We start from the raw sequence: 27224 nt of genomic DNA on the forward strand, positions 1-27224 counted from the left end.
ACGGATAAAATGAAGGCTAAATTGCTACTTTAAGCCAACTTATTTTTATCAGTAAGACAAGGTTCTAAAGAAAAAGTCTAAAGGCCTTAGACAGGAAGTTCAATTAAAATATAAAGCCCTTGTTAGGACAATGCCAAGCCAAATTGCAAATGGGCAGATGTGTGGGCTTCCACAGAGATGTCGCACTGAACTTGTACTGGCTTAAAGTATTGTCTGAACCAGACCAATTTTGGTTACAGCTTGTGGTTTTGTCTGGAGTGTGCTAAACCATGAGCCCAAGTTCAAACATCATGCTAAGGCGGACTATGCCTTAGTGCAGCAGCAGAACAACAACTGGAGGAGAGAAGCAAAGCAGCCATGATCTCCTCTCCGGAAGCCCACACATGGACTTATTTTGTGCTAAGCCAGTTTTGGCTTCATGCTGTGTGTGAGCCAGGTTGCAATCCCTCCTCCTGTGCAAGAAGAAAATGCATAAAGTGTGTGCATGTCATGACATCCGCTCATGTCTTCCCCCCACAACCACTGCCCCATCGGCAGGCTCTGCGCCACACAAAATCATTCTGCATTCCTCTGCAGTGGCTTCTCAAGGGGTGAAAGGAGCTGCAGGAGGAAAGGGAGACAGAAAAGCCCCAGCGTGCACATGGTACTCTGCACACAGCTCTTTGAAAGCCCCTCAGTGCCCTGCAGAATAAAAAACAGCATAGGCAAAAAGAAAAAAAAATGATTCCATGTTGAAGCAGAGAACCAGACCGAAGCTATAAGAGAAGGTGGTCCACCAGAGATAATCATTAATACCTTTTGACTGGATTTTCTCACAGTTTGGAGAAATGATTACACACTTGATCTTGTTTAACTTCATGTGTTTTGTAACCTCGCGTAAACCCATCACAAGCCTCCTCTTTGCTTTTGCTCTCATGGGGTCCTTTTGGTAAATTCGTTCTTGGAAGCTGACAAGCTCTTGTAACAGGAGGGTCACACACTCATCTATTTCTTTGCTTAGAACTTGATTACAGTACCTGTAAAGTCAGAAGGGATACAATAAGACAAAGTTCAAGAAGGCCAAACTGCTTTCACTATCCTTTCCTCAAGGGTTTAAACACTTTTCTGAAGTCCTCTAGCTCATCCCTCTATATGAGAGAAGAGCTCGTGTTAAAATACCCAGGTACTTTAATCTGCCAAGTAGCCCAAAGCTATATATTTATTTTATTTTAATCACTGCATGTAGAACACACCTATCTTTCAATGAGCTTATGGTGTACATGGTTCTCCCCTTCATCATTTTATTTTCTTTCACCAACTGTGTGAGGTAGGCTAGACCGAGAGATCATGCCTGGCTCAGGGAGCTTCATGGACAAATCCAGATTTGAACTCTGGTCTTCCACTTAAAGATCACTTTAAAGCCTTTCTATCTGCACTGCAAGTAGAGGGCTTATTTTCAGCTTGCAAAAGCTCAACAGCTTTGGGTGGGTGCTCCCCTTAAAAACCTCAGCAAGTTTCACCACCTCTTTTTTTATAGAAAAAAAGCCCTGGCAAGTAGTGTACCTCTGTGTTACTTAAGCTCCAATCACAGCTTATGAATGTTTAAAAAGCAATTTCAAGCCACCACATTCGCTCTTTGGTCAGCCTTGTATTTGTCACCTGGTAGCCACAGGAAATAAGGAACTGCAAGCAAGTTAATGATGACCAAGCACTCCATTTCTCCTTTTGACTCCACACAAAGATAGAGAGGAGAAAGAAATGAGCCACCAGCAGGGTAATAAAGTATTTTGGAGGTTAGTATCTTCCTTGGGGTTATTTACAAGGCTGCCCTGAATGCAGGCCTTCCATACTTTTTCCACGTCACTTGAAAACAGTTTTGCTCATTTTGTTTTTCAGTGGCAAGATGACTTCAAGCACCTGAGAACATGTACAAATGTAATTTACAAGTGCCGTGTGAAAGGGCAAAATATCACAGGAATCCAGGAATAGTTGGTGAGCCAATTGGACCCTCTTCTTCACTGATGGAGCTCTGGTCTCTGTTACCTGTGCTAGGTAATTTGAAATATTACATATAACTACACTATGCAGAAGCTGCAGCTGATGCAAATTCCTGCTGCGTATTTGCTTGGCTATGGAGAATGAATACCTCTTATCTTAAGCACAACTGCCTAGGCCAATTGTTTCCAAGCCCAAATTGTGGTGCTGGTTTTAAAGCCATTATCAGAGCAGGACCTTCATACTTTAGAGAGGGCTTTAAATCAGAAGGACAGACCACACCATATGCCCCATCCTTTTCTAAGGTGAGGTTAGGGAAGATGCTGGAAAGGGCATTTTCTTCCACACAAGGTCTGCCTGGCCACTATATTTTTGGCTGCTGAAGCATTCCTTTTTAAAAGAGCTTTTCATTGAACATATTTAGGTTTTATCTTGATATTTCGTGGCATATTTGCCATCTTTAATATTTATGTCTACAACTTTGTGTAATTTTAGAATCATTGTTTTTATTTTGTCAGTTATTCCGAATTTCAAACTAGCAGAGAATGTGGCACAGAAGTTTCTGATACAAGCCTCCTAAACTAAAAGATCTCCCCAAAAAAATCTATCCTAAAATCATTTAGAGAACCAAATATTGGTATCTACAATACCAAAACCTAGTATCACTCGAAGTGACCCCAGGAACTCAAACAGAAAGGTAAAGCAAATTCACGTGGTCTGTCACAAGGGGTAATTTACAAAATCCTCTCTCATCAGGATTGGCTAAGAATACAGTGGTACCTCGCAAGACGAATGCCTCGCAAGACGGAAAACTCGCAAGACGAAAGGGTTTTTGGTTTTTTGAGTTGCTTCGCAAGACGATTTCCCCTATGGGCTTGCTTCGCAAGACGGAAACGTCTTGCAAGTTTGTTTCCTTTTTCTTAAAACCGTTAATACAGTTGCGACTTGACTTCGAGGAGCAACTCATAGCACGCGGTGTGGTAGCCTTTTTTTTGAGGTTTTTGAAGACTTTGGTGATTTTTGAAGCTTTTCCAAAACTTTTCCGAAACCGTGCTTCGCAAGACGGAAAAAATCGCAAGACGAAGAAACTCGCAGAACGAATTAATTTCGTCTTGCGAGGCACCACTGTACCTATTTTGTCATCTCTTCCAGTTATGACTTGACTAAGCTATCTAAATATATTTGGGCTGCAGCAGATACCTTCTCTCCTGTCTATGATACACTATGCATAGCATAGCTGGAATTTATTTAAGTGCAACTGTCATGCCTTGCAGCATGGGCTGAACTTGGGGGTTTTTTGGTCCATTAAACTCTGTGGGGTAGCTCAGTTGGTACAGCATGAGGCTCTTACTCTCAAGGTCATGGGTTTGAGCCCCACACTGGGCAAAAAGATTCCTGCATTCCAAGGAGCTGGACTAAATGAACCTCATAATCCCTTCCAACTCTACAATTCTATCGTTCTACTTACATTGTAATACACATTTTATTGGACAAGTGAAGCAGAAGGTTAGTTTTTAAAAACAGCTCTTACTCTCGGAATCTCTTGCTATGAATCTTCGTGATGGTTGAAGAAGCCATTGGGCTACCTATTCCTGAACTGGCAGGTGAACCTTGGGATACCGGAGTCATGCAGTAAGGAGAATTTTGGCTTGCCGGAGAGAGTGAGGTGTCACTCGGCACACTCAAGCCGGTTTCTGTAACAGGAAAATAATAAAGTCAAAAACAGCACCTGTGTGGATCACTGGAACATATCATTCCTTCACGCCACCATGACACTTTCAAAAGAACCCAACACCGTAAACCAGACTAGCCAATAGTATGATCTGACAGATCCAGCTTTTGTGCATCAAAACAAGGGTGCACTGACACCATGTGGTTGCTGTGCTAGTTTTTTTCGTTTTGTTTTGTTTTCAGTTGGGGGAAAAAATATTAAACTACAGCTAGCAAATTTTTAAAACTTATAGGCTGAGATGTTGAGGCTGCCGAGTCATGGACTATGTTACTATAGAGCAGGCTTCCTCAACCTCAGCCCTCTAGATGTTTCTGGCCTACAACTCCCATGATCCCTAGCTAGTAGGACCAGTGGTCAGGGATGATGGGAATTGTAGTCTCAAAAATATCTGGAAGCCTGCTGTAGAGGCTCTTCAGCTGCCTATCCACAGACTCCTACTGCTCTTGAAAGGCTAAAATAGCTTCTGGAGTGACATTTTTTTTACAATTCAGATTTAAAACATGCACAAAGCTTTGGACCCTTCTGGTCCAAATTCCTAAGTAAAACAATACTTGCCATAGGCAAGACACAGAGCTCCTGATTTAGTAACTCTACTTAAAATTACAAACAAAAAAAATGTTCAAGGGCACACACGTGCACACAGGGAATACTGTAAAGTATATTACTGTATCTAGACAGATATTTCAGTTCAATCTTTAGAGTTCTGACCTTCTTGAGATGCTACATCTTCTGACTGATTTGGAGTCAGATTCACCTCTTGTTCTTCATTAGCTCCCAGAAGGGTATGATCTACAGATAAGCGTCCCTTTTTTTCTTCTCTTTCTTTCAAGATAATCTGGGTGGGGTGGGGTGGAGAGACAGTTTAGGATAATGTGAGCAATGCTAATTTCTTCTACAAATTAATAAGCTTGCTGCTTTGTAGAAAAAGGGATAGCAAATTTAAAGTGGATCTTTTGTTCGTAAGTGCAAGTCATTTTTCAGAAGTGGGTGGATGTTCTGAACAACGAAGGGACAGCAGAGAAAAAATTGTATTTTTTATAAACACCACGAGAAAGGAAAATTACCCGTGTCAAAAGAAAATTAGGAAACAATGTAAAAGTTGGGAATATATTATAATATACAATACGTTACTAAGATTAGTATCATATACATAATCAAATATTCTAAAACAAAATAGTTCTTTAAAAGAAAAGATTAACCACATTATTTAAAAAATTATATCCTTATTGCAAACCAGAGAATAATAAATCTAACTGCCAATATTTAGGGCAAATAGTGATTTCAATTGCCAGATGATTTTAAATCTTGCTGTCCTCCTCAGTGGCACATGCAATCTTTTATTTCAAGAACATGATACTTTATGATTGCAAATTTGAATTTCCTTCTCTCTGGAGTGGCTAATCCATTAGTTGTCATTTGTATGTATGTGCAATAGTAAACTTAGCCTCCTTACAACTGTATTATTTTGTTTCATATTGGGTAGGATCTGAAAGATGGGGGAGAGAAAATCTTATTGTACAAGCTAGACGCCACCCCATCATTCAAAGCTAGTCTGGAGGATCAATGGACCCCCAGAACAGGGCCCTGGAGGTTGTAGCAAGACTGAGAAGAGTTGGGATAATTCAGTGGTGCTGTCTTGCACAAGCTGAAGTGCCTTTCTGCTAACATAGGACATCACTGGATCCAAGCTCTTGTTATGCCTGACTTTTGCATGCTTTCTTTTTAAGAAGAAAACACACCAACATATGAAAATAAGTCAGAATTGAGAAACTTTTCTCCCCCCAAAATCCTTTGTTCACACAGCTGCAAATAAAACCATGCAACAATAATCAAGTACGGTGGCACCTCTGGTTGCGAATGGGATCCGTTCCGGAGGTCCGGCCATATCCCAAAGTTTTCGCAACCAGAGAGACCGCTTCTGTGCATGCATGCACAGCGGTAGAACACTTCTGCGCATGTACACACGGCGAAACACTTCCGGGTTTGCTGCTTTCGCAACCCGAAGTTTACGTTACCCGAGGGTAACTTAACCCAAGATTCCACTGTATTTAAATTGATACGGCTATTATTTAGAAGAGCTGCAAAACAGTATTTATGATTAACCATTTCAACAATCTCAATGTACCTGGGACATGGCAAAAATCTTTGAAAAAGGAGGGGCTAGTTTCTAGGATCCCAAAATAAGCATAAAGGAAAACCATTTAGGCTGTGTTGTTCATTAAATGCATGTTGCCCCTTTTATGGGCCATATCCTACACAGTTAACAATGGGATAGTAATTACAAGTTTTCTGCTCTCTGGTACAGAGAAAGTAGGGGACGTGGGTGGCGCTGTGGTCCAAACCACAGAGCCTAGGACTTGCTGATCGGAAGGTTGGCGGTTTGAATCCCCGCAATGGGGTGAGCTCCCGTTGTTTGGTCCCTGCTCCTGCTAACCTAGCAGTTCGAAAGCATGTTAAAGTGCAAGTAGATAAATAGGTACCACTCCAGTGGGAAGGTAAACGGTGTTTCCATGCGCTGCTCTGGTTCGCCAGAAGCGGCTTAGTCATGCTGGCCACATGACCCGGAAGCTGTCTGAGGACAAGCGCTGGCTCCCTCGGCCTATACAGCAAGATGAGCGCTGCAACCCCAGAGTCGTCTGCAATTGGACCTTACCTTTTTACAGAGAAAGTATGTGGCTAGCCTGTAACCCAGACATCATAACTGGGCCATAGCCCCAGGCACATTTCTTGGAAGGGGCGCAACCAGGCACCCCCCATGACATGCTCCCTCATTGAAGCCTGGCCCCGGCACGCAAGGGAGCTACTGAGGCAGCTTTCTCACACCCAGCTGCAGCAGCTGCACTCCCAGGTCAAGCCTGACCCAGGGGGTGGAGTGCAGGAGAGTCAGAGGCAGCGTTGTTGCTGTGCATGCAAGGGAGCTGCCGAAAAGAAACAAGCAACTATAACCTTTTAGCTTTTTGTGGCATAAAATGTCCACTTTTCATCTGCTAGAAATAACACAACTGGTCTTAAGAGCATATCAGCCTTTGCAGAGAGGCCACTGAATGAGAAAGATGACCTTAAATATAGGCAACCCTTAGATTGGCAGCTTGGCCCACAGCACAAGTCAGTGTGGGCAAACCCTGGGAATTAACACTGAAATAGATGCCGCGGGGCAAAGAGAGAAGAACAGCTCATCAAGGGAACTGTGTTTCTGTGAGCAAGGAGACTGTTTTTTGAATCGAGCACTTTTACTGAGGCAGTTTGGATCTGTTGGGGATGAAGAAGAAGAAGAAGAAGAAGAAGAAGAAGAAGAGGAGGAGGAGTTTGGATTTGATATCCCGCCTTTCACTCCCTTTAAGGAGTCTCAAAGTGGCTAACAATCTCCTTTCCCTTCCTCCCCCACAACAAACACTCTGTGAGGTGAGTGAGGCTGAGAGACTTCAAAGAAGTATGACTGGCCCAAGGTCACCCAGCAACTGCATGTGGAGGAGCGGAGACGCGAACCCGGTTCCCCAGATTACGAGACTACCGCTCTTAACCACTACACCACACTGGCTCTCCAGTGACATGAAATAAGTAACAGCAAGGTATTGATTGAGCGGTTGAATTCCTGGGTGCTCTGCTTGTTCCCATCATCTGGGTGGGAGGGGAATAATATGTCATGATCATGAATGGAAACTTATTCTGTCTCCTGCTTTCATTAAAATAAAAATAAAAATAAAAATAATAAGCTGGGCCCTTAGGATTCATGATCACCATTTCCAGAGACAACATTCTAGAGACCGCTTACCTTCTTAAGTGCTGTTGGACGCTTCAGCTTTGAGAGCTCCCTTTCTTTTCCTCGTTTCACTTTTGGGGCAGTGGAGTCCAAAGGATTGAGACAACCCACTGACGGCTGTCCTTTAGTTAAGGATTTTCGGCTGGCAGGTTCTTTGGCATGAAAAGGTGCAGCACTGCCAACTGAATGAAATCAAGACAACCATTATTCTAACCCCTACTGCAGAAAGAAAACCAAGATTAGCAATCAGCCCCCCCCCCCCCAAATCAGCTTTTGTTACAAAAGCCTTTTCCTCTCATTGGAAACAAAAACAGACAACAATGACAGGAAAGTTACACAATGGAACGATTCTGCTTCCAGATGGCTTTAAACTAGTATTCGGTTTAGTCTACTGTTTTGCAGGAACACTTTAGCTCAGCAAGGAAACAGAAACAGGGTATGTCCCTTAAAATTAATAGTATGTTATTTCAATTGTTAGCAGAAAGGAACCTTCCTTTGGCTGGCTTTCAAAGAACTGCACAGCCAGCCTCATACACTCAAGGAGGATTGCCACACAGAAACCATTTTTGAAATTGCGAAGGCTTGCGTTTTATCCTTGCAACAACACTGTTAGCCAGATTAGGCTGAGTGGAGATTTGAACCATAGCTCCCCCCCCCCCCCCCCGATCCTAATAGCGCTGTATTATTATGCACTCTACATGGAGCCACCCTTTTAGGGGATTCAGAAGTGTAAACTAGTGCAGAAAGTAGCTGACAGACTGCCAAGTGGTGCAGCTTATTGAAGCCATGTGATATCAGTTTTATGAGAGAGTTGCACTGACTGAATTGGGCTCAGAAGCATCCAAAGTGTTGCTGTTGACATATAAAGCCCTGAACAACTTGATATCCAAACACCTGTAGGTGCCTAGGTCCTGAGATCTGAAGAAGCAGCCCTTCTGGAGGTCCTGCCATTTACTGTAGTGCATCAGGCAGTGACTCAATATAAGGCATTTTCTGTGATAGCACCCTGGCTATGGGACTTACTCCCAGCAGAAATATAATTGTAGTCTATATTTTATGAGTTTCCACAGCAGTTGAAAATGTTTCTGTTCACCAAAGCATTTACGGGCAGGTGGTCACTTGTAACAAGGAATTGCTTTCTGCTGCTGGCTTAGCAAGACCTACATTGGCTTCCAGTATGTTTCCAAGCACAATTCAAAGTGTTGGTGCTGACCTTTAAAGACCTAAACGGCCTCAGCCCAGTATACCTGAAGGAGCGTCTCCACCCCCATTGTTCTGCCCAGACACTGAGATCCAGCGCCGAGGGCCTTCTGAAAGTTCCCTCACTGCGAGAAGCGAAGTTACAGGGAACCAGGCAGAGGGCCTTCTTGGTAGTGGTGCCAGCCCTGTGGAATACTCTCCCACCAGATGTCAAGGTAATAAAGAACTATCTAATGTTTAGAGGACATCTGAAGGCCGCCCTGTTTAGGGAAGTTTTTTATGTATTTTAAATCTTTTGTTGGAAGCCACCCAGAGTGGCTGGGGAAACCCAGCCAGATGGGCGGGATATAAATAATAAATTGTTGTTGTTGTTGTACTGGTTTTAATGCATTATTGTATTCTATACTTTTTTATAACTATAATAAGCCACACTGACATATAATATTACATATGCAAACCAACCGGACTTTATTTAAGGACTTTATCCTTTACACAGGATGGTACATTTACTGAATAACAAAAATGTACTCCGATCATCCACGACCATTTGGCACACTGGTTGGGACCGATTGCCGCTGCAGTCCAACAGATTTTGGAGGGCCACAGGTTAGCCTTAGGTGGAAAATGGCTGAGAAACGAGTAGCTATAAAAACCAGCCAAGTGAGATGTACCCACCTGTGTAAGAAAGGGGCCTGGTATTTGTGATCTGGCGAGCTTTCATAGCTTGCTGCTGTTTTTCAAGAGCGGCTAGCATATCCCCCAAGTCCAACTGCACAGGTGTTTTGCTCTTCTTTCCAGCTGCTTTTGAAACTGCTTCCTATAATCAGAATAAAAGTAGTACAGTTCACCTCCAGTGACCAGAGGCATAACTTAAACCAGGCATTATAAACTTCCCCATGATCTTGGTCAGGCACCCCCAACCTGCGGCCCTCCAGATGTTTTGGCCTACAACTCCCATGATCCCTAGCTAACAGGACCAGTGGTCAGGGATGATGGGAATTGTAGTCCAAAACATCTGGAGGGCCGAAGGTTGGGGATGCCTGATCTTGGTGTTTAATCTGTTTTCCTGAGGGTGGGGTGCTAGAAGATACCGTTGGTTCAATATAGCAATAATGTTTTTGTGCTTACAAGCAACAGCCAAGGAAGTACATACAAAACCTAGGAGGAGAGATGTAAACCTAGGAGGAGAGATGTGAAGTTGTACAGTGGATGCTCGGGTTGCGAATGTGATCCATGCGGGATGCACATTCGCAACCCGCAGCGCTCGCAACCCACGTCTGCGCACGCACGAGTTGTGATTTGTCGCATCTGCACATGCGCAAAGCACGATTTAGTGCTTCTGTGCATACGCGGCCACCGAAACCCAGAAGTAACCCGTTCCGGTACTTCGGGGTTTCAGCAGTCTGCAACCCGAGAAGACGCAACCTGAAGCGGCTGTAACCCGAGGTATGACTGTATGAACTTTTTGGTAAGTTCACCAGGGCTCCATTGTTGATTATGATTGCTTTGGCGATTGTACCCAGGCTGGAGGCTTCCAGCTGGCTGTCCCTGATTTAAATATGCAGCCAATCATGATTATAACATAAAAAAGAACAGACCTGGAGTTTTCTCTGCTCCATGCTAATTTCTGAATACTCTTGAGCTGTAGCCAGTGCTGCTGCTAGGGCTTTCTTCTTTTGACTTTTTGCCCGTTTAGGAACAGATGTGGTGATTGGAATTGGAGTCTGTACAATATTGATTGGAGAATTTTCAGGTAAACCATCCAACTAGGGTGAACAAGGAGGGAAAGCACAGATTTAAAGGTGTTACAACAGAAAGCATAGCTCATCACAAACTTGCCCAAGTTGACCTTGTTTCTCAAACTACCTCAACTGTATCAGCACACAACTTAGTACACTCATATAGGACTCCCTAAGTGGTCAGAGTGCTTTATTTAAACAGTATCTCAGTTAAGTCTAAGCAATTGTTTGATTTGGCAGATGCAGTCCTCTACCAATGGCTTTTAGGTCACATGAAAAAGGCAACTCATAAATAATCTAGAGACTCAAAATATTACTAGCATGAATGATTTACTCCAGAAAGGCTGGATCTTTTTACTTGCTGCTGGTATATGCACATGGAGGGGGGGGGGAACAGTACTCTTCTATTTTGCATTAGTTATTCCAATTATTACTCCAGTCGTGACTAGAATAATGAGCTATGCAAGGTGTTGAAGCTCCCTCCACACCTCTGGCTTTTGAGATTTCAGCAGACATTGCTCACACTTTCGGGCATATAATCCAAGCCATAAAGGGCTAGAAACATGCTTCCTTCTTTAAAAGCAAATATTCTTATGAAACTGAATTCTGCACCTCGTTCCAGCACATTCTCTTTTTCTCCACCCCCACAGAATAGAAGCATTCACTGCTGCTGCATTATCAATAGTCAATCACAATATCTAGCAAAGAAAACCAGCTAATTTAAATCAAAATACTATTTACATTATAAAAGCCTCTTACCACTTTAGGGGCATGTTTCAGCTGCATATTACCACCCTTGGAATTTCCATTTTCACTGTTTAACTCTGGAAATTCGTCTTCATCCTAAATAAAAATATTGGGAGGATTTGAAATGAATTAAGTTTGCATGGCTCCATCTCTACTAGGCACCAAGGCCTCACTTAAGCCATTAGCAGAAGTTAGCAGATGCCACTCTGCAACGCTTAAAAAAGAATAACCTGCCCAATCATGAGACACTCATCATGCAACAATTAGAGAAGGGAAGATGCTGACAGCAAGATGCTAGGACACACTAAAAAGTGACAACGAAATTTGAAAGGCAAGTTTATATGCTTTCAAAATGAGCATGCCTATTATGTAGGAGACAAAAACAGCCTTCTTTGAACATAATAATAATCCTGGTGTTGGGAACCCGAGGGCCACAGGTCTTCATGGGCAGTCTTTCAGGGGCCGCCTGATAGTAGAGGGTAGTGCCAGAAGCAGAAAAGGGAAGAGCAACAGATGTCATTTGTACCATTGTACAATAATTTCCACACTCCCACTCCCCAATCCCTCTTTGTTCGGCATCCAAGCAAGCAAGAAGCTTAATGAGTCCAGTGACACAAGCGAGCCAGGCAAAAATGCTCAAGGAGGAAGCAAGGCCAAAACGGGAGATAGAGAGACCTGGAGGGTGGCATTCTGCCTTGGGCCCCAAGGTTCCCCATATACTTCAATAATCCATGGTCAAAAATAAAACCAAGGCTCACTCTGAACAAACAGTGTGCTGGTGCATGGAGCTCAGGTTCATGGGTTCAGCTCTGCCTGCCTCCAGGAGAAACAAACCATGAAACTTGGCTTAGGATGATGTGTGAACCAGTAACCACAGGTTGCTTCTTCCAAACAAATGGCAAGCGAGGAACAAATCTTGGCTTCTACACATTGTTTGTTTAGAAAGAAAGAAACCACAAGATCTGCAAGTAGCAGATTTTGTGAATACATAAATCTGGCAAGACTCACAGCATACATAAGGGGACAATCGGACCAGAAATTATTAAAAGAATGGGGTTGTGCTAAAGAGTATATGAATAAACATTGTTCTGGAGTAAGTATATTGGTATGTAATGAATGATGCTTTACAGGGTTAAAGAAAAAGAAAAATGGTGTTAAAAAAAAAAAGTACAAAGGTGGAAGTAATCTAATTAGACACAACAATATAGTAAGAGTAAATTTTTTGAGGTCTTAGAACAAAGGAAGGAAGTCAATATGTGTTTATGTACGTAATGATATGGTTTTTTTCTGTAGATGTGTGCTTTTTCGTTTTTGTTTAGTTTTGTTCCTTTGGTTTTTTTCCTTTTCCTTTCCTTTTTTTTTGTATGTTTCTTTTTTGTATAGTATTATATTGGATTCAATGTTTGTAATTTTTGTTATGATTCTACATTGAAAATAAATAAAATAAAATAAAAGAAGATCTGCAAGTAACACTGAGCAAATCCTTATGGTTTGCTTCTTCCAGAGGCAGACAGGGTGGAGTGGAGCTGACAAAACATGATAAGCCGATTACAAGGCCGCCATCGTCCACTCAAAAATTTCAGTGAGGGTTTTGTGTGACAATTACTATGAATGAATGAATAAAAATGTTACCTCAAAATAGAGGGGCTCAGGACTTGGCTCTGTTCTGTTTGACTGGTTTATAGTTATAGGCTTCTCGTGTTTCTTCTGCAAGTTCTGTCTTCTCTCTGACGATGTGCTATGTCCCCTACATCTAAAGGCAGGCTACACGTGCATTAAAAAAATAACAACCCAAAACATATTATGGACTGGTACTTTTCCCAACTCTATCATGAAATAACTCTTATCATGACTAAATCTCATGTGCCCTTTAATGATGTCCCCAAATGCCCTCTATAGCACTGAATCAATGTATGGTACAAGTCTGCCAGTTTTACCTGCTTTCTACAGTAGCAGGTAAACTTTAAAAGTACTTCAAAACTTTAAAAGTACTTTAAACTTTAAACTTTAAAAGTACTTTAAAAGTACAGTCTTTTAAAGAAACTGATGTACAGCCCTGCTTAACCTGCCAAAATTACACTAAGTTTAGGGTTTTCATAGTAAAAGGTTACCTGTGAATTAGTACACTGCTCAGGTTGCCGTCCACCTCTTGAGAAAACTGGGGTTCTCTCTATCCAAGGCTTTTTCTGAGTTGCTTGGGAACTGACACTTGCCCAACTGACGGCTCCTGAAATAAACACCGCATACATTTAAGGAAATACTCCATGTATGAAAGACAAAATATAAAAAAATTATATCCATTCTCCAACAGTACTGAAAGTTATACATATAAGGAGAGATAGCTAGGTGCAAAATCTAGCTCTGTGTATATATACCCTGTAAAATTAGTTCCTGTTTTCAGTAGTTTTACCTGTTCTAATGGTTCACACATCAGATAATTTTGAATGAAAGTGGCTTGTTATAGCTATTACTCCCATTGTCTGCCAAGTACAACATGTTTTCTTTCTAAACGAACATTTATTTGTTCCTTTACTGTAAGTTACTTGCATTGTGTTAACGTAAGAAGTAAGGAATGCACAATTAAAAATGAAGCCTTATATGCATTTCTTATGGAGCTTAATTTTCACCTCAGGCCTGGCATTTGTATCAGACGGAAGGACAATAGGAAAAGAAGGTGGTTTATTGATGCTGTTAGGGAGAGAATGTTGGCAAAAACAGCAAAGCTTGAATGCTTGAGATTTTTTGATCTCTCTCTATATATATGAAAGTTACCTGGATGTATTGATGGTTCCATCATCTGAAAATTTTAAAAAAGAAGAGATTTTAAGATTTTGCTTATTTTGTGCCATCTTCATCCCTTTTAAACACTTCAGGCGTTTACCTACATTTGATGCAGCAGATTCTGTGCTCCTTGAGGTCACACCAGCAGCCTGGTTGCTGTGTTTAGGACTGCAATAACCACTGTCACTATCAATGTCTGCTTCGCTAGCCCCTTGCTCACTAGAGGATTCCACAGGGTGGGAGGTTCGCCGCCGCCTGCTTTTTGGTTTCCAGTGCATGGCGCTCACACTCTCTGACAGTGATTTGCTTGCGATCTCCGATGGAAAGTCTGCAAGGCAAGGCAAGTGGGATTACTAAGAACCAACAGTGCTTTGGAGCATCCTAGTCTTCTTCCACATACAAGCAGTTAGGAAGAGCTGTCACAATAGTAATAGAATTATCAGGCATTCTAGAAAGCTATCTAGAACAACCCATTGCCAGAGAGTTTTGTTACAGGTGCAGATGGCAATAATTTCCCCTTCCTTCTACAGCCTTGGTGCTTGAGTTTCTAAAGTGCAAGATAGGCAATGGATGGTATCTATTTTTATTTTATTTATATCCACTTTCCCCCTACAATGGGACTCAAGGAGTGTTACACAAACTAAAACAGCACATTTAAAATACAAAATGCTAAAAACAAACAAGAACAGCTGTTGCTATGTTGTGTGGGAAATGTTCCAGATTCTAGTTAATTGTGCTTGTTTTTAGGACCCTATTCCTTCTTCCTCATTTTCCATTCCCACTCTGCCCTGGTCAGCATTCTGTGACCATTCAGCATAGTTAGTCTTCACTGGACCATTTTTGGACTTGGACAGCTAGACTGAAAGTAGTAATATACTGTCAGTTGTGATTATGTTCATAAGACAATGTTCTGAGAAAATAACTGAATAAAATTTGACTTAAAAAGACAGAAATATTAGTGGCAAAGAAGGGAGATACAACACCTGAATGATGCCTAATAGCCAATGTAGACTTGCCCAGGAGCCAAGGCAGATTAAGCATATCATCTCAGAATGGGAGGAACACCCAATACTTCCATCACAGATATTCCTATATAAGCTTTGTACAAGGACCTTTTCAGGTACAGGGAAATTTCATTTAAGCATAGAATATTACTGTACCTGTTTGCTGACAAGCATCCACCAAGAGTACAATTTTAGGTCTGCTCTCAGGGCCCGACGCACTGGTCTCTTTCTGGATAGCAACACTTTTCACTGGAGGCCTTTTGCTTTTTATGTGTATCTGTGGAGGCTGTTGCTGTTTAAAATGATTAGCCAAGGAAAGAGATTTATTTTGTAAGCCAGTGGACTTGGTTTAGGAAAGACAATTTTCATAGAAAATAACCACAGAAGATTATTGAATATTATCCGCAAACATTTGGAAACTAACCTTAGATCAATCAGCACTTTAACAAAAAATCAACGTATGTTCCATACAAAACAATGAATAAATAATGAGTACCAAGTACAGTCCATTGTTTAAAGATCTTTCATATTTTGCTAAGCAGCTTTCATCTATCTGTACTGATAACTAATAAACTACGATTTCTACATTAGGTACATTCACACTTCTGATGTTCCAGCTACTGCAACGTGTTTGGAACCCAAGCCTAGCATGTCAAGCTGCTGAAATTCTGACATTTCAGTAACAGTGCTTTACTGAAGTATAACTGTTAAGTGTGATTTTTAAAAATGTATTGAGAACCTTTTGGTAGGTGTCCAAGTATGATAATTAAGAATTGGACATAGTCCAGAATTCTATCATTCTTGGAAGTATGGAAGACAGTATTAAGGGTAACTCAAATGGATAAATTAACCGCTTTTAATACATCTTAAGCAGAGGTTAGGCAGCACTTAAACACTATTAATTCCTTTTGGAATTAATTTGCCAAAAGCAACAATTTACTATTATGGTGGCTTTTAAGAGTTTTTTAAAATATTACATCCGTATGGCTGCCAGTGTTTTTTTAAGAACTGTCATTTAACACATTTAAAAATAAAATTTCAAAAGCAAGTACAGTGGTACCTCTGGATATGCACACCTCTGGTTGTGTATCTTTCGGGTTACGCATGTGGCAAACCCGGAAGTATTTTTCCAGGTTTCATCACGCGCACATGCACAGAAGCGCTCTACCGTGTTGTGCGCATGTGCAGAACAGGTACCTTCAGTTGCGAATTCCTCGGGATCTAACCGGAGCTCCGGAATGGATCCCGTGCGCAACCAGAGGTACCACTGTACATAAATATGACACTTATTCATGTTTGCATGGATGTGAGCTAGAGGTATTCATGATTTTCAAGAAGGGAGGGTAAAGGTTTTTTAAATGTATCGAGTTCAACACTACAATCTTACCACAGCACTTCAGAAACACCAAAAATGAAATTAGGCTGATACTGCACCACTTTTTAAAAAATAAAACAGTGAGCATTACATTACTCTAGGCAACAGATATGTACATTGTGGTTACAATCTTGCCTCCAACTGCACATGTGTAAAACATACTGAATTCAACAGGACCTGTATGCACTAGATATAGCAAAATGTATTGGAAGGCTATTTTTTAGATAGTTTATTTTGCCATCAGAATATGGTGGTCACTGAGCTAAGGATGTCCTTTATTTTTTTCAAACTGCTTTATCCTCAAATCCTAAGCAGGTAACAATAAAAAGGAATTATTTTATCTTTCAGAAAGGTGCATTTTATATGGAGTACTTGTTTTAACTTTTGTTAGTTTTGATACCTGTATCAGATAAAAAATATGATATATGTGTGTCTACATGTGAAAAGGTCTTGAATCAGCAACACACAACACCTAGGCTTGGGCTTTTGTGCATGCCCAATTGCATAAACCAGGCATGGCCAAACCTGGCCCTCCAGCTGTTTTGGGACTACAACTCCCATCATCCCTAGCTAACAGGACCAGTGGTCAGGGATTATAGGAACTGTAGTCCCAAAACAACTGGAGGGCCAAGTTTGGCCATGCCTGGCATAAGCAGACCGAGGAAGGGAACAAGTGAGAGGTTGTGCTCTATGCTGCCCCAATACGGCATGCAGAATTCAAAAAGTTTATTCTCTGTACAAAAATATTTTCTTAATTTTTCTATTTCTGGTGTAAAATATTTTTTAATAGGATTTTCATTTCCAGTATAGTGTTTTACAACAATGATATGGATACAGTCAAATCCTGGTTGTCGAATGTAATCCGTTCCAGAAGCCCGTTCAGCTTCCGAAATGTTCAACAACCAAGGTACGGCTTCCAACTGGCTGCAGGAGCTTCCTGCACTCAAGAGGAAGCTGTGTCGGACGTTCAGCGTCAGAAAAACGTTCGCAAACCGGAGCATTTACTTCCGGGTTTTTGGCATTCGGGAGCCAAAGCGTTCCAAAACAGAGGTGTTTGAGGACCAAGATTGGACTGTATTGACAAACATATATTCCAAACTAGCCATTCATACTTCAATTATGTTGTTTGCTAAATGGACTTACTTTTTGCACAGCTGGTCCCCTGTTGGAGCTTCTACTCTGCTGGCTACATAATGAAAAGACCTGGTTGGGCTGGGTTGGGCGATCCGTGCATTCTGCCGTGACTGTATTTATGGCACTTGTTGTCTGGAAGGGTGCTGAGTAAGGGGCTGGAAATGGATGATAAAAGCCCATGACCTGGGCACATGGTGCTGGCATCAATTGGTAATACGTGTATTCAGCAGACACAGGTGGCTGGGCAGAAATAATGGGATAAGCAAGGTATGGACCAGCAGGGTTTGGGTTGGGCTGCTGCCATCTGATCTCATTGTTATACAGCGGAAGTTGCCTGTGGAGAGGAAGAGAATAATGCACTTTCTGAATGGTTAAGTGTGCAACAGCCCACCAGCACCGCTTCTTTCCTTTAAAACCAAAAAGAAAGATTTTGCAAGTGCTAAGTGCTGTCCATCCCACATACATTTCCCCACTGTGTTCATATGGCTGTCCAGTTTGAGGTATGAGGAACTAGTTGCACCAAACTGTACTGCACAAGCTAAGTATTACACTATTGTGAGATATCAAGTGCTATACTAGCATGGCAGTCCTATGTTCTTACAGGTAAAATTATAGTCAAGTCCTCACAATGTCCATTCAGAATTAAATTCTGCTGAATTAATGGTGCTTACTGCCATGTAAATGGGGTTACAACTGCAGCCTTAAACATCAAAGGGAGACCTGAATTACATGATGTTTCCAGAGGTTTCATCATAGTCCTATGCTCAATGAAAATATGAGCAGTTTTCTGCCTCAGCAACTATGCAAAGAAGGCAGCAAATGGAGGCCACTGCCTCATTTTGGAAGTGGCATGAAGCTAATTTCGCTGCTCTAACAGATAGCAAATTTGAGAGGTGGCTTGAAGGTCTGAGCCTCACCACCTTTCATTCAGATGATTTTTCTGAATGGTTAAAAAAAACCAAAAAAACCTGGAGAGAAAGCAAATAAGTTCCTTCTACAACCATATTATTTCAACTAACATGCAATCTAATCCTCCCATGTTTACCCAGAAGCAAGTGCCACTAAGTTTGGAACAGCTTACACCCAAGAAAACATGCACAAAATTTCAGCTTTAAGTGCTGAGGTTTAGTGTGAAAGCTTCCCAGTATTTTAGGGAACACAGAAAACTAAATGGCAGATGCAGAAAACGTTTACATTCATTTATTTAGTCACAGAATATATTTAATTACCTATTGGACTGGTTTTCCTGAACAAATGGGTAGCAAGTAATCAGGTAGCTAGGAATAGGAGCTGGTTCCACGCCATTAACTCCTCCACTGTCAGTAGGTAACGCCATAGACATCATAAGTGAATCCGGACCCTTCTTCTGAGGAATGAATGGTTCTACTTCAGCAGACAGTTTCACATTCTTAAGGGAAGGGAAAGAAACATGTTAACATGTTAGGGAACATAAACTAGAGTATTTTCTGGGCTGCCAGTACTTAAGTATGTCATAGCCACTAGGGCTGTATTTTCATTAGGTTTACCATATTACATTTCCCCAGTCAAAATTATTCAAGAAAAATTAATTGCATTTAAGATCAGCAATCCCAAAGCTGGTAGAATACTACATAGACTGTTACACACTGACACACACTATTTATTCTAGTTCCATGTGCAGGAAATATATCCCTTATCTAAAGCACCAGAGCAGTAACCAGAGAGGAGGTGACAACTATGCAACCTAAGGAAACATCCACAACAGACCTAAGTTCAGTCTTCTGAAGAATGCACATTACAAAACAGGAAAACAATTAAAGACAGTCAAGACTGAGAAATGTTTTGTGCTACACATTTATCTGCAGTAAAGACATGAAATTTTTATGCTGGAAGGAAGCATAGGAGATACTGTTTAGAGCAGTGATGGCCAAACTTGGCCCTCCAGCTGTTTTTGGACTACAATTCCCATCATCCCTGACCACTGGTCCTGTTACCTAGGGATGATGGGAGTTGTAGTCCAAAAACAGCTGGAGGGCCAAGTTTGGCCATCACTGACATAGAGCTAGGTTAAGAACTTTGTGAACTTTGTGAACACTCATTTAAAGCATTGCTTGTGATCAATCTAAATGAGGATGGAATGGGTTACACCCCCAAGAAAAATGTTACTTTAAGTTTATTGCTTTCAGTGGGTCTATTCAAGTATTATTCAACTATTCAAGTGAATAATCACTTATTGTTGATAGGTGAAACTTCAATCTTATGTACCCTTTTCTAAAAAAAAAACCAACAAGTTCCACTGAACAAAATATAACTTACTTCCAAACACATTTGCAAAAGATTGAGCTATAACTAGTATCCCACACTTCCTAGAATCAGGGGATAACTGTTGGGCAAAGTAATGTATTTCAAATAAATAGAAAACTGATTTCCAATGTTACGCACTTCAATCAAGAGTCAAGAGTCTGGGTCAAGAGTCTACTAGAGGAAATATACTAGTAAGAAACAAATCTGACAAAGTATTTATTTTATTTTTTTAAAACCTGCAGAAGATAAGTTACCCTCCCAAAGGAAAGCTATTAGCTATGATACCCGATGCAGCAATTATACTCTCAACAAGTCAAGCTCACTTTCCTCTTCTGGTACAACTGCAATGAGTTTGGAAGCTTTTGCTTCTGTTTTAGATTCACTGCAACTGGTCATGACATTCACACCTTAATCGTAATTATGGTTGAGACAAACCTATAACCTATGGTTTGAAGCAGTGTTCGAAGTTAGCCAGGCACATTTTGCACCTGCCTATTGGCCACTTGCAACCAAGTGAAAATACCTGGGTGCCAGGATGGCGGCGCCAGACATCTCCACCATCTGGAGGTGCATGCCTGGGAATAATTGGATCTTGACTGTTTTCACACACTAATACCACATCCTGCAGAATTCTATCAGTTATATTTTATCTGCAGAATTAGAATGAATTTCAGGAACCAAAATGCTTTTTCTGTGCAGCCTGAACAGGAGCAGTGAATGACATTACAGTTAATCGTTGTAGTTTGCCTTCACTTACCCCACCCCACTGCCCTGCTCACAGTAATGTAAGAATATTCTTACATTATGAATGGTGTGTGTCATCATTAAGAAGAGGGAGGAATAGGCTGATATATATATGGACTGTCCTTGGATCAAGTGACTTTTATTTAAATTCACAAAGTTCTTAACCTAGCTCTATGTCAGTGATGGCCAAACTTGGCCCTCCAGCTGTTTTTGTGACTACAACTCCCATCATCCCTAGCTAACAGGACCAGTGGTCAGGGATGATAGGAATTGTAGTCCCGAAAGAGCTGGAGGGCCAAGTTTGGCCACCACTGCCCTACGTTGTCATCTGAACTAGCCAGATGTTTAACAGATAATCAATCATTGTTGTCATTTAGTCATGTCCGACTCTTCGTGACCCCATGGACCAGAGCACGCCAGGCACTTCTGTCTTCCACTGCCTCCCGCAGTTTGGTCAAACTCATGCTGGTATAATCAATCATAGACAGTCATTTTTTTTATAAAAAACTTTACATATGTCTTGCCCCAAAATGGCAACTAGATATTCTGTTTTGGCGACTACCTTGGTTTAAGGAGCCATTTGTTGCCGTGTGTGCGTGTGTGTGTGTGTGTGTGTGTGTGCGCGCACACACACACACACACACACACACACACACACACACCTTATTTCAACAAACCATAGTTCAGATAACCTAGTGGTTAAACTAAAAGAGAAGAGAAAGCTTTACGGCCACTTGTGTCCATACCAGAGGAGAGGAGGAGTGCTTCAACTCAAGGCCTCCTTCAATTCTTTCCTGCAAAAATAATCTAGTCCCAATTTAAAGTACCAATTGCCTTTTCCTGCACATGCCAACCTGAAGCTTAATATTGCTTTGGAGGCCTTCCTCTGGGTAGCTTCAGCAGGCAAAGCAAATCAGGGGGGTACCAAGGAAAGGGACTTTTGATTAGTGGCATCTCAGCTATGGAACAGCCTCCCCAAAGATGGTCATACAGAGACTTTGTGGTATTTTCAGTGCCAACTGAAGTCCCTTTTGTTCACCCAAACTTTTAAACTGTTTTAGAACAGGGATGTAAATTATTTCATGCTGCCTCAACGCAAGTAAGTTTTTTTGAGGTTTCTTGTTTTATTGGTTATTGTATATAGTGGTACCTTGGTTTACAACCATAATCTGTTCCGGAGGTCCGTTTGTAAACCAAAACAGGTTGTAACCCAAGGCGCGCTTTTGCCAATGGGGCCTCCAAAAAAAAATGTTTGTAATAAAAAAACGGGGGGTTGTAATCCCAAAAAAGGTTGCAAACAGGGACACGCACTTCTGGGTTTGACGTTTTTGTAATCCAAAACGTATGCAAACCAAGACGTATTCAAACCAAGGTACCACTGTATTATGTGTTTAGTATTTTGTTGCAAGCCACACAATAAATATTTATTGAATAGTGACTACATAAATATATTTAATAATAATAATAATTCATAATCCAAACCCACCTTTGAGCAAAACAGCAGGATATAAGATTACCGGTAATTAGTGTATTGTTTTCTTATTCAGGTTTAGTTTGAATTAAGTTTGGCTTTTGATTTCAGAGCCTCTACATTAAGCCATTTGCAAATAACAATCTGTCTATTGTTTCCACTTCTTTCAGAGTATGGATTACACAGGAACCTCTTTCTGCTCTAAAGGAACATGCACACTGGTGACACTATATAAATACAACCATCAGTACGTACATATTCTATTGTTTGTGTTAGCTATTTTCTTTCAAAGCACAGGATTTTAAGACTTACCCGGCTTTCAGCTTAATTTTACAGAATGTATGCAATAGCTCATTATATATGTTTCCCACTGACCATTACATTTCTTCCAAGATATTTAACATAAAGCCACCTTTGTTTTCAATATAAAGGCTACTGTATTATTTAGCAGCTGCAGCGACAGAAGATGACACTAGCAGGAACAGACTGGTAAACTTTGTCTTATAGTTACAGCACTGTGTTTAATCTTTAGACTACAATATACAAAAAACCTGTAACAGACGTTCAATATTACCCATTAAAACAGAACCCATGCTGTCCTTCTAAGCAGAATAGTGCTGTCGGCCGAAGGCACTTTGTGTAATTAACACAAGGCAGATGCTTACATATTATGTTTCAAATTCAAAATAATGTTGGATTTTATACTGCCTAACAGCTGGAAAATGAAGCAGCCTAGCTATAATAGTGACCTTTTATCTTTCGGCAATTTGAAAAGAAAAAAATTGGTCAGTTTTAAAATTGAGAATATGTAGTAACAAGCATATTAAGAACTTACACTTTGCCTATTTTAAGAGTCGCTTTGTAAACACAAAAACAGATGTGGCTATAGTTAGATTATTCAATGCAATCTTAAGGAATGGGAAATATGCTGGTTAGAAGATAGCAGGAGCATTTTATGCAAAGTTCTGTCTGAAAAATCTTACTTTTTAATCAATGATGGGGTAGTAATTTCTCCACTTTTAGCACTGCTTGTGCATTAATGTAATACAAGTTACATTAGGCAAATGGAACCAATGTAGTAGTAGTACTGTTTAAAAGCAAACTTTTATTTTTCAGGAGACTCTCACTAGAAAGCAAACACTTATGCAAGCAGAAGTCCAGGCATGCTAAAATTAGTATATGTTAATTTTCAGCATCTTCCTTTTTCTCCCTTAGGCTGGAATCTTAAACAGATTTACTACGGAGCTAGCACTCTGGAACTCAATGTGGCTTACTTCTGAGTACCGTATTTTTCGCCCTATAGGACGCACTTTTCCCCCTCCAAAAATGAAGGGGAAATGTGTGTGCGTCCTATGGGGCGAATACAGGCTTTCACTGAAGCCTGGAGAGCGAGAGGGGTCGGTGCGCACCGACCCCTTTCGCTCTCCAGGCTTCAGGAAGCTCTGCGCAACCCTCCGGAGCCCGGCGCGAAGCCGCGCCGGCCTCCGGAGAGTCGCGCAGAGCTGCCTGCATTCCGAAGCCTCGGGCGCGCTGAAGAGAGCGCCCGGGCTTCGCGCAGCTGTCCGTAAGCCTGGGGAGACCGGCGCGGCTCCCTAGGCTTGCGGATAGCAGGCTGTTCTGGGGGCTGTTCTCGGGCTTCCCCCGTGCCAGCCCCGGAAATAATTTTTTCCCCCCTTATTTCCCCCCCCCCAAAAAAACTAGGTGCGTCCTATAGGGCGGTGTGTCCTATGGGGTGAAAAATACGGTAAATGAATAGTAATGTGTTATTAAAATCTAAATAGCTTAAGGGGAATGTATGCTATTGAGCTATGTCTTAACATTTTCATTGGAGTGTTTCTAAATATAAATTTCTAAGTAATGCTTTGAATAGGTACATTTAAAACAACTCGATTGTTTTGACATTTTTTTCATATCATATGTTTCAGTCAAGCTACTTTTGGTTACTGGGAGGGGATCAGATATTGTTTACTAAATGCAAGTCAAGTATACATGCTAAGTCAGATCTCCATTTAAAGCAGCACAAAATGTTCCTATTACATTTTGTCTGGAAAACTCACACCACTTTTTATTATCTGTTCCAGTTCAACTGCCAAACAGAACATCTTACAGATTCAGATTAAAGGTAAAGGTACCCCTGCCAGTACGGGCCAGTCTTGCCAGACTCTAGGGTTGTGTGCCCATCTCACTCTAAGGTCATGTGGCCAGCGTGACAAGCTGCATCTGGCGAGCCAGCGCAGCACACTCTTCCGGGTCACGTGGCCAGCGTGACAAGCTGCATCTCGCGAGCCAGCGCAGCACACAGAACGCCGTTTACCTTACCGCTAGTAAGCGGTCCCTATTTATCTACTTGCACCCAGGGGTGCTTTCGAACTGCTAGGTTGGCAGGTGCTGGGACCGAACGCCGGGAGTGCACCCCGCTGCGGGGATTCGAACCGCCGGCCTTTCGATCGGCAAGTCCTAGGCGCTGAGGTTTTACCCACAGCACCACCCGCGTCCCCTACAGATTCAGATTAACATGCATCATTTATCTGTTTTAAAAAGGATCATACAAACTGTTTCATTTGCTTGCATGTTAGACTAATGAATGGCTGTTTTTTTGAAGATACACAAGACAAAGCAAATTCCGATCAGGAAATGGGTATACTAAGGCATGCAACCCTTAGTTGGGAATACTGTATCTACAAATCTACAAATCAATATTCAATGAACACATTGGGTGAAATGCTTTGACAAACTCAATACTGCCAGTATGACATCTTTGATAGGTGGAGACCCAAACAATGGAAGCTCTAAGATTGCACATGACATGTCATATGACATGTCATGTGCAATCTTAGAGCTTCCATTGTTTGTGTCTTAGCTTTATTCAAACAGATAAGCTATAAAACAAGGTAACATGAGTGGGCAGTAGCACTATCGTTTTATAAATGCTAAGTACTTCCATTAAGTACCGAACAACCTGTTCACATGAACACCTACTCATAACTTTCATATTTAATTCCTTACTCCTACACTGTGTTTATAGAATCATAGAATTGCAGCGTTGGAAGGAGCCACAAGGGTCATCTAGTCCAACCCCCTGCAATGCAGGAATCATTTTTCCCAACATGGGGCTTGAACCCATGAACATGAAATTAAGAGTCTCATGCTCTACTGGCTGTGCTTAATTAATACAACTTCCAAGAGGTCTCCCTATAAACTACATGAGGGTACAAATAATACATGAAGAGCAGCTCATATAAAGTAATCTATTACTTAGCTTTTAAACAAGGCCAAACATCATTAGAATAGGATGCAATCCTATGTACAATTAACAGGAACAATTCCTACTGACCACAGGGATTTGCATCTGTATAAAAATGCATGTTTGGATTGTAAGGTTTCAATCCTACAATTACTTGGGCATGAACCTACCAGGTAACAAGGATCCAGTACTGGAAGACTTTTAATGATCAATCCTATTTCATTACTGTATTTATAAAAATATTTTTTTTATAAATCATAAGTTTTATTTTTAATGATACAACTATGATGTTTAGTAACTGAATCTATAGCTGGATTACCTTTGGATTACAAAATGCAACTCCTTCCCTATCACAACCCAAGTCCATTTTAAAGAGTTTAAAACTTACTACTAGAAACAACTGCATTATAAAACTGTAAGAGCCTATCTTAGCCAACCTTGATTTGTACCTCCATGACTTCATAAAGGCCAAGGCTTACTCTACATTAGAACAGATACTTCCCAAGAAAAGGAGCTACTAAGATTAGACACTGGCCTAGTACACACATCAGTGCAGTAGCAGAGTGACTAGGGAGGAGCAAAATGGTCCCAATCTACTCTTTTAGAGACCCTGCATTCATGCTAAGTCATAACATGTCTTAATGTGATGCCTTTAAATCAACGTGGCAGCATAAGGAACATATCGTGCCATTGGTTCAAGCACAGAACAAGTTGTTTTGAAGTGATGCATGATACAAGGTAGGATACCAAGCTACTTTTTGCAATCTGTTTCCTAATTTTGTTATTTGGCAACTGTAAACCTGGTTTAAGGAGCCATTTGGCACCTAGCTTATATATCTTGAGTTTCTAACACCGATATCTTGTGAAGGCATGTACCTGCTGCCTGGCACAATACTATGCAGCATATGACTTTAAGAGGACTAAAACCCACAATGCCCACCCACACCTTCTCGTCCCCTTAAGAAAAATGTCAGGCAAATGTTAAAGGAACACAGAAAAACTGTCTTTAACCAAGTCAGACATTGGTCTATCTAGCTTACTACTGCCTATGCTGACTGGCAATAACCCCTCGGGGTTTTAGAGAAGCCTTTCCATGTCTTGTCTAGAAACATTGGGGAATGAAGCTGCGGCCTTTTGCAAGCAAGTGGCTCTACCACTCCTGTGAATGAGACCTTATCCTTGAACCTAATAATTATTATTATTTTATCTTGAAGTCATCTTCTTCCTCTTCTACAGCTATCCATGCCTAGTTACTAAAATCCAGATAATGGCTGGATGCAATGAACTGAAGACACAGGAAGATACAGTGGTACCTCTGGTTACATACGCTTCAGGTTACAGACTCCGCTAACCCAGAAATAGTACCTCACGTTAAGAACTTTGCTTCAGGATGAGAATAGAAATCGTGCCCCGGCGGCGTGGCAGCAGCAGGAGGCCCCATTAGCTAAAGTGGTGCTTCAGGTTAAGAACAGTTTCAGGTTAAGAACGGACCTCCGGAATGAATTAAGTACTTAACCCGAGGTACCACTGTATTGGAAGAATGCAACAAGGAAGTAACCATTTCATGAAGTCACCTGAAGGCTAATTACAATTCCTACTAATTAATCCACAACAGATTGCTCAACAAGAGTGATGTCTGTGGTTTAGTAACCATTCTCCCTTCAGAAACAATTTTAAAAAATATTCATGGAAACTACAGGCAACACAAAAGACCTGTTAAAAACAAAAGATATGTAACCCCAAACAGCCATATCTTTAATAACAGCAGCAATGATCAGACCAAACCAACTTTGTTGTTTTGGGTAGATATTCACATTTAGCAACTTATGCTGCTGCCTAATATTAGGTCATGGGACGCGGGTGGCGCTGTGGGTAAAAGCCTCAGCGCCTAGGACTTGCCGATCGAAAGGTCGGCGGTTCGATTCCCCGCGGCGGGGTGCACTCCCGTCATTCGGTCCCAGCGCCTGCCAACCTAGCAGTTTGAAAGCACCCCGGGTGCAAGTAGATAAATAGGGACCGCTTTCTAGCGGGAAGGT

At 41.3% G+C, this 27224-nt stretch overlaps 1 protein-coding gene across 2 annotated transcripts in view; it reads right to left on the reverse strand.

Moving 5' to 3' along the window:
* The window catches only part of SECISBP2L (SECIS binding protein 2 like), a 39571-nt gene that overhangs the window by 8695 nt on the left and 3652 nt on the right, over positions 1 to 27224 (reverse strand). Inside the window, exons 2-15 of one of the 2 annotated variants that reach the window (XM_028706343.2) lie at positions 18676 to 18854; positions 17456 to 17780; positions 15094 to 15229; positions 14038 to 14261; positions 13925 to 13949; positions 13264 to 13379; positions 12785 to 12916; positions 11165 to 11248; positions 10265 to 10432; positions 9342 to 9483; positions 7479 to 7648; positions 4415 to 4541; positions 3506 to 3668; positions 796 to 1016 (exon numbers count right to left, since the gene is read on the reverse strand). In XM_028706343.2, coding sequence (XP_028562176.2) covers positions 796 to 1016; positions 3506 to 3668; positions 4415 to 4541; positions 7479 to 7648; positions 9342 to 9483; positions 10265 to 10432; positions 11165 to 11248; positions 12785 to 12916; positions 13264 to 13379; positions 13925 to 13949; positions 14038 to 14261; positions 15094 to 15229; positions 17456 to 17780; positions 18676 to 18854 — 2212 coding nt within the window. The remainder of the gene's footprint in view (positions 1 to 795; positions 1017 to 3505; positions 3669 to 4414; positions 4542 to 7478; positions 7649 to 9341; positions 9484 to 10264; positions 10433 to 11164; positions 11249 to 12784; positions 12917 to 13263; positions 13380 to 13924; positions 13950 to 14037; positions 14262 to 15093; positions 15230 to 17455; positions 17781 to 18675; positions 18855 to 27224) is intronic. The other variant, XM_028706345.2, reaches the window with a different exon arrangement.

The sequence above is a fragment of the Podarcis muralis genome, chromosome 14 (assembly GCF_964188315.1).
Source record: "Podarcis muralis chromosome 14, rPodMur119.hap1.1, whole genome shotgun sequence".
In the NCBI taxonomy this organism is placed as follows: Eukaryota; Metazoa; Chordata; class Lepidosauria; order Squamata; family Lacertidae; genus Podarcis; species Podarcis muralis.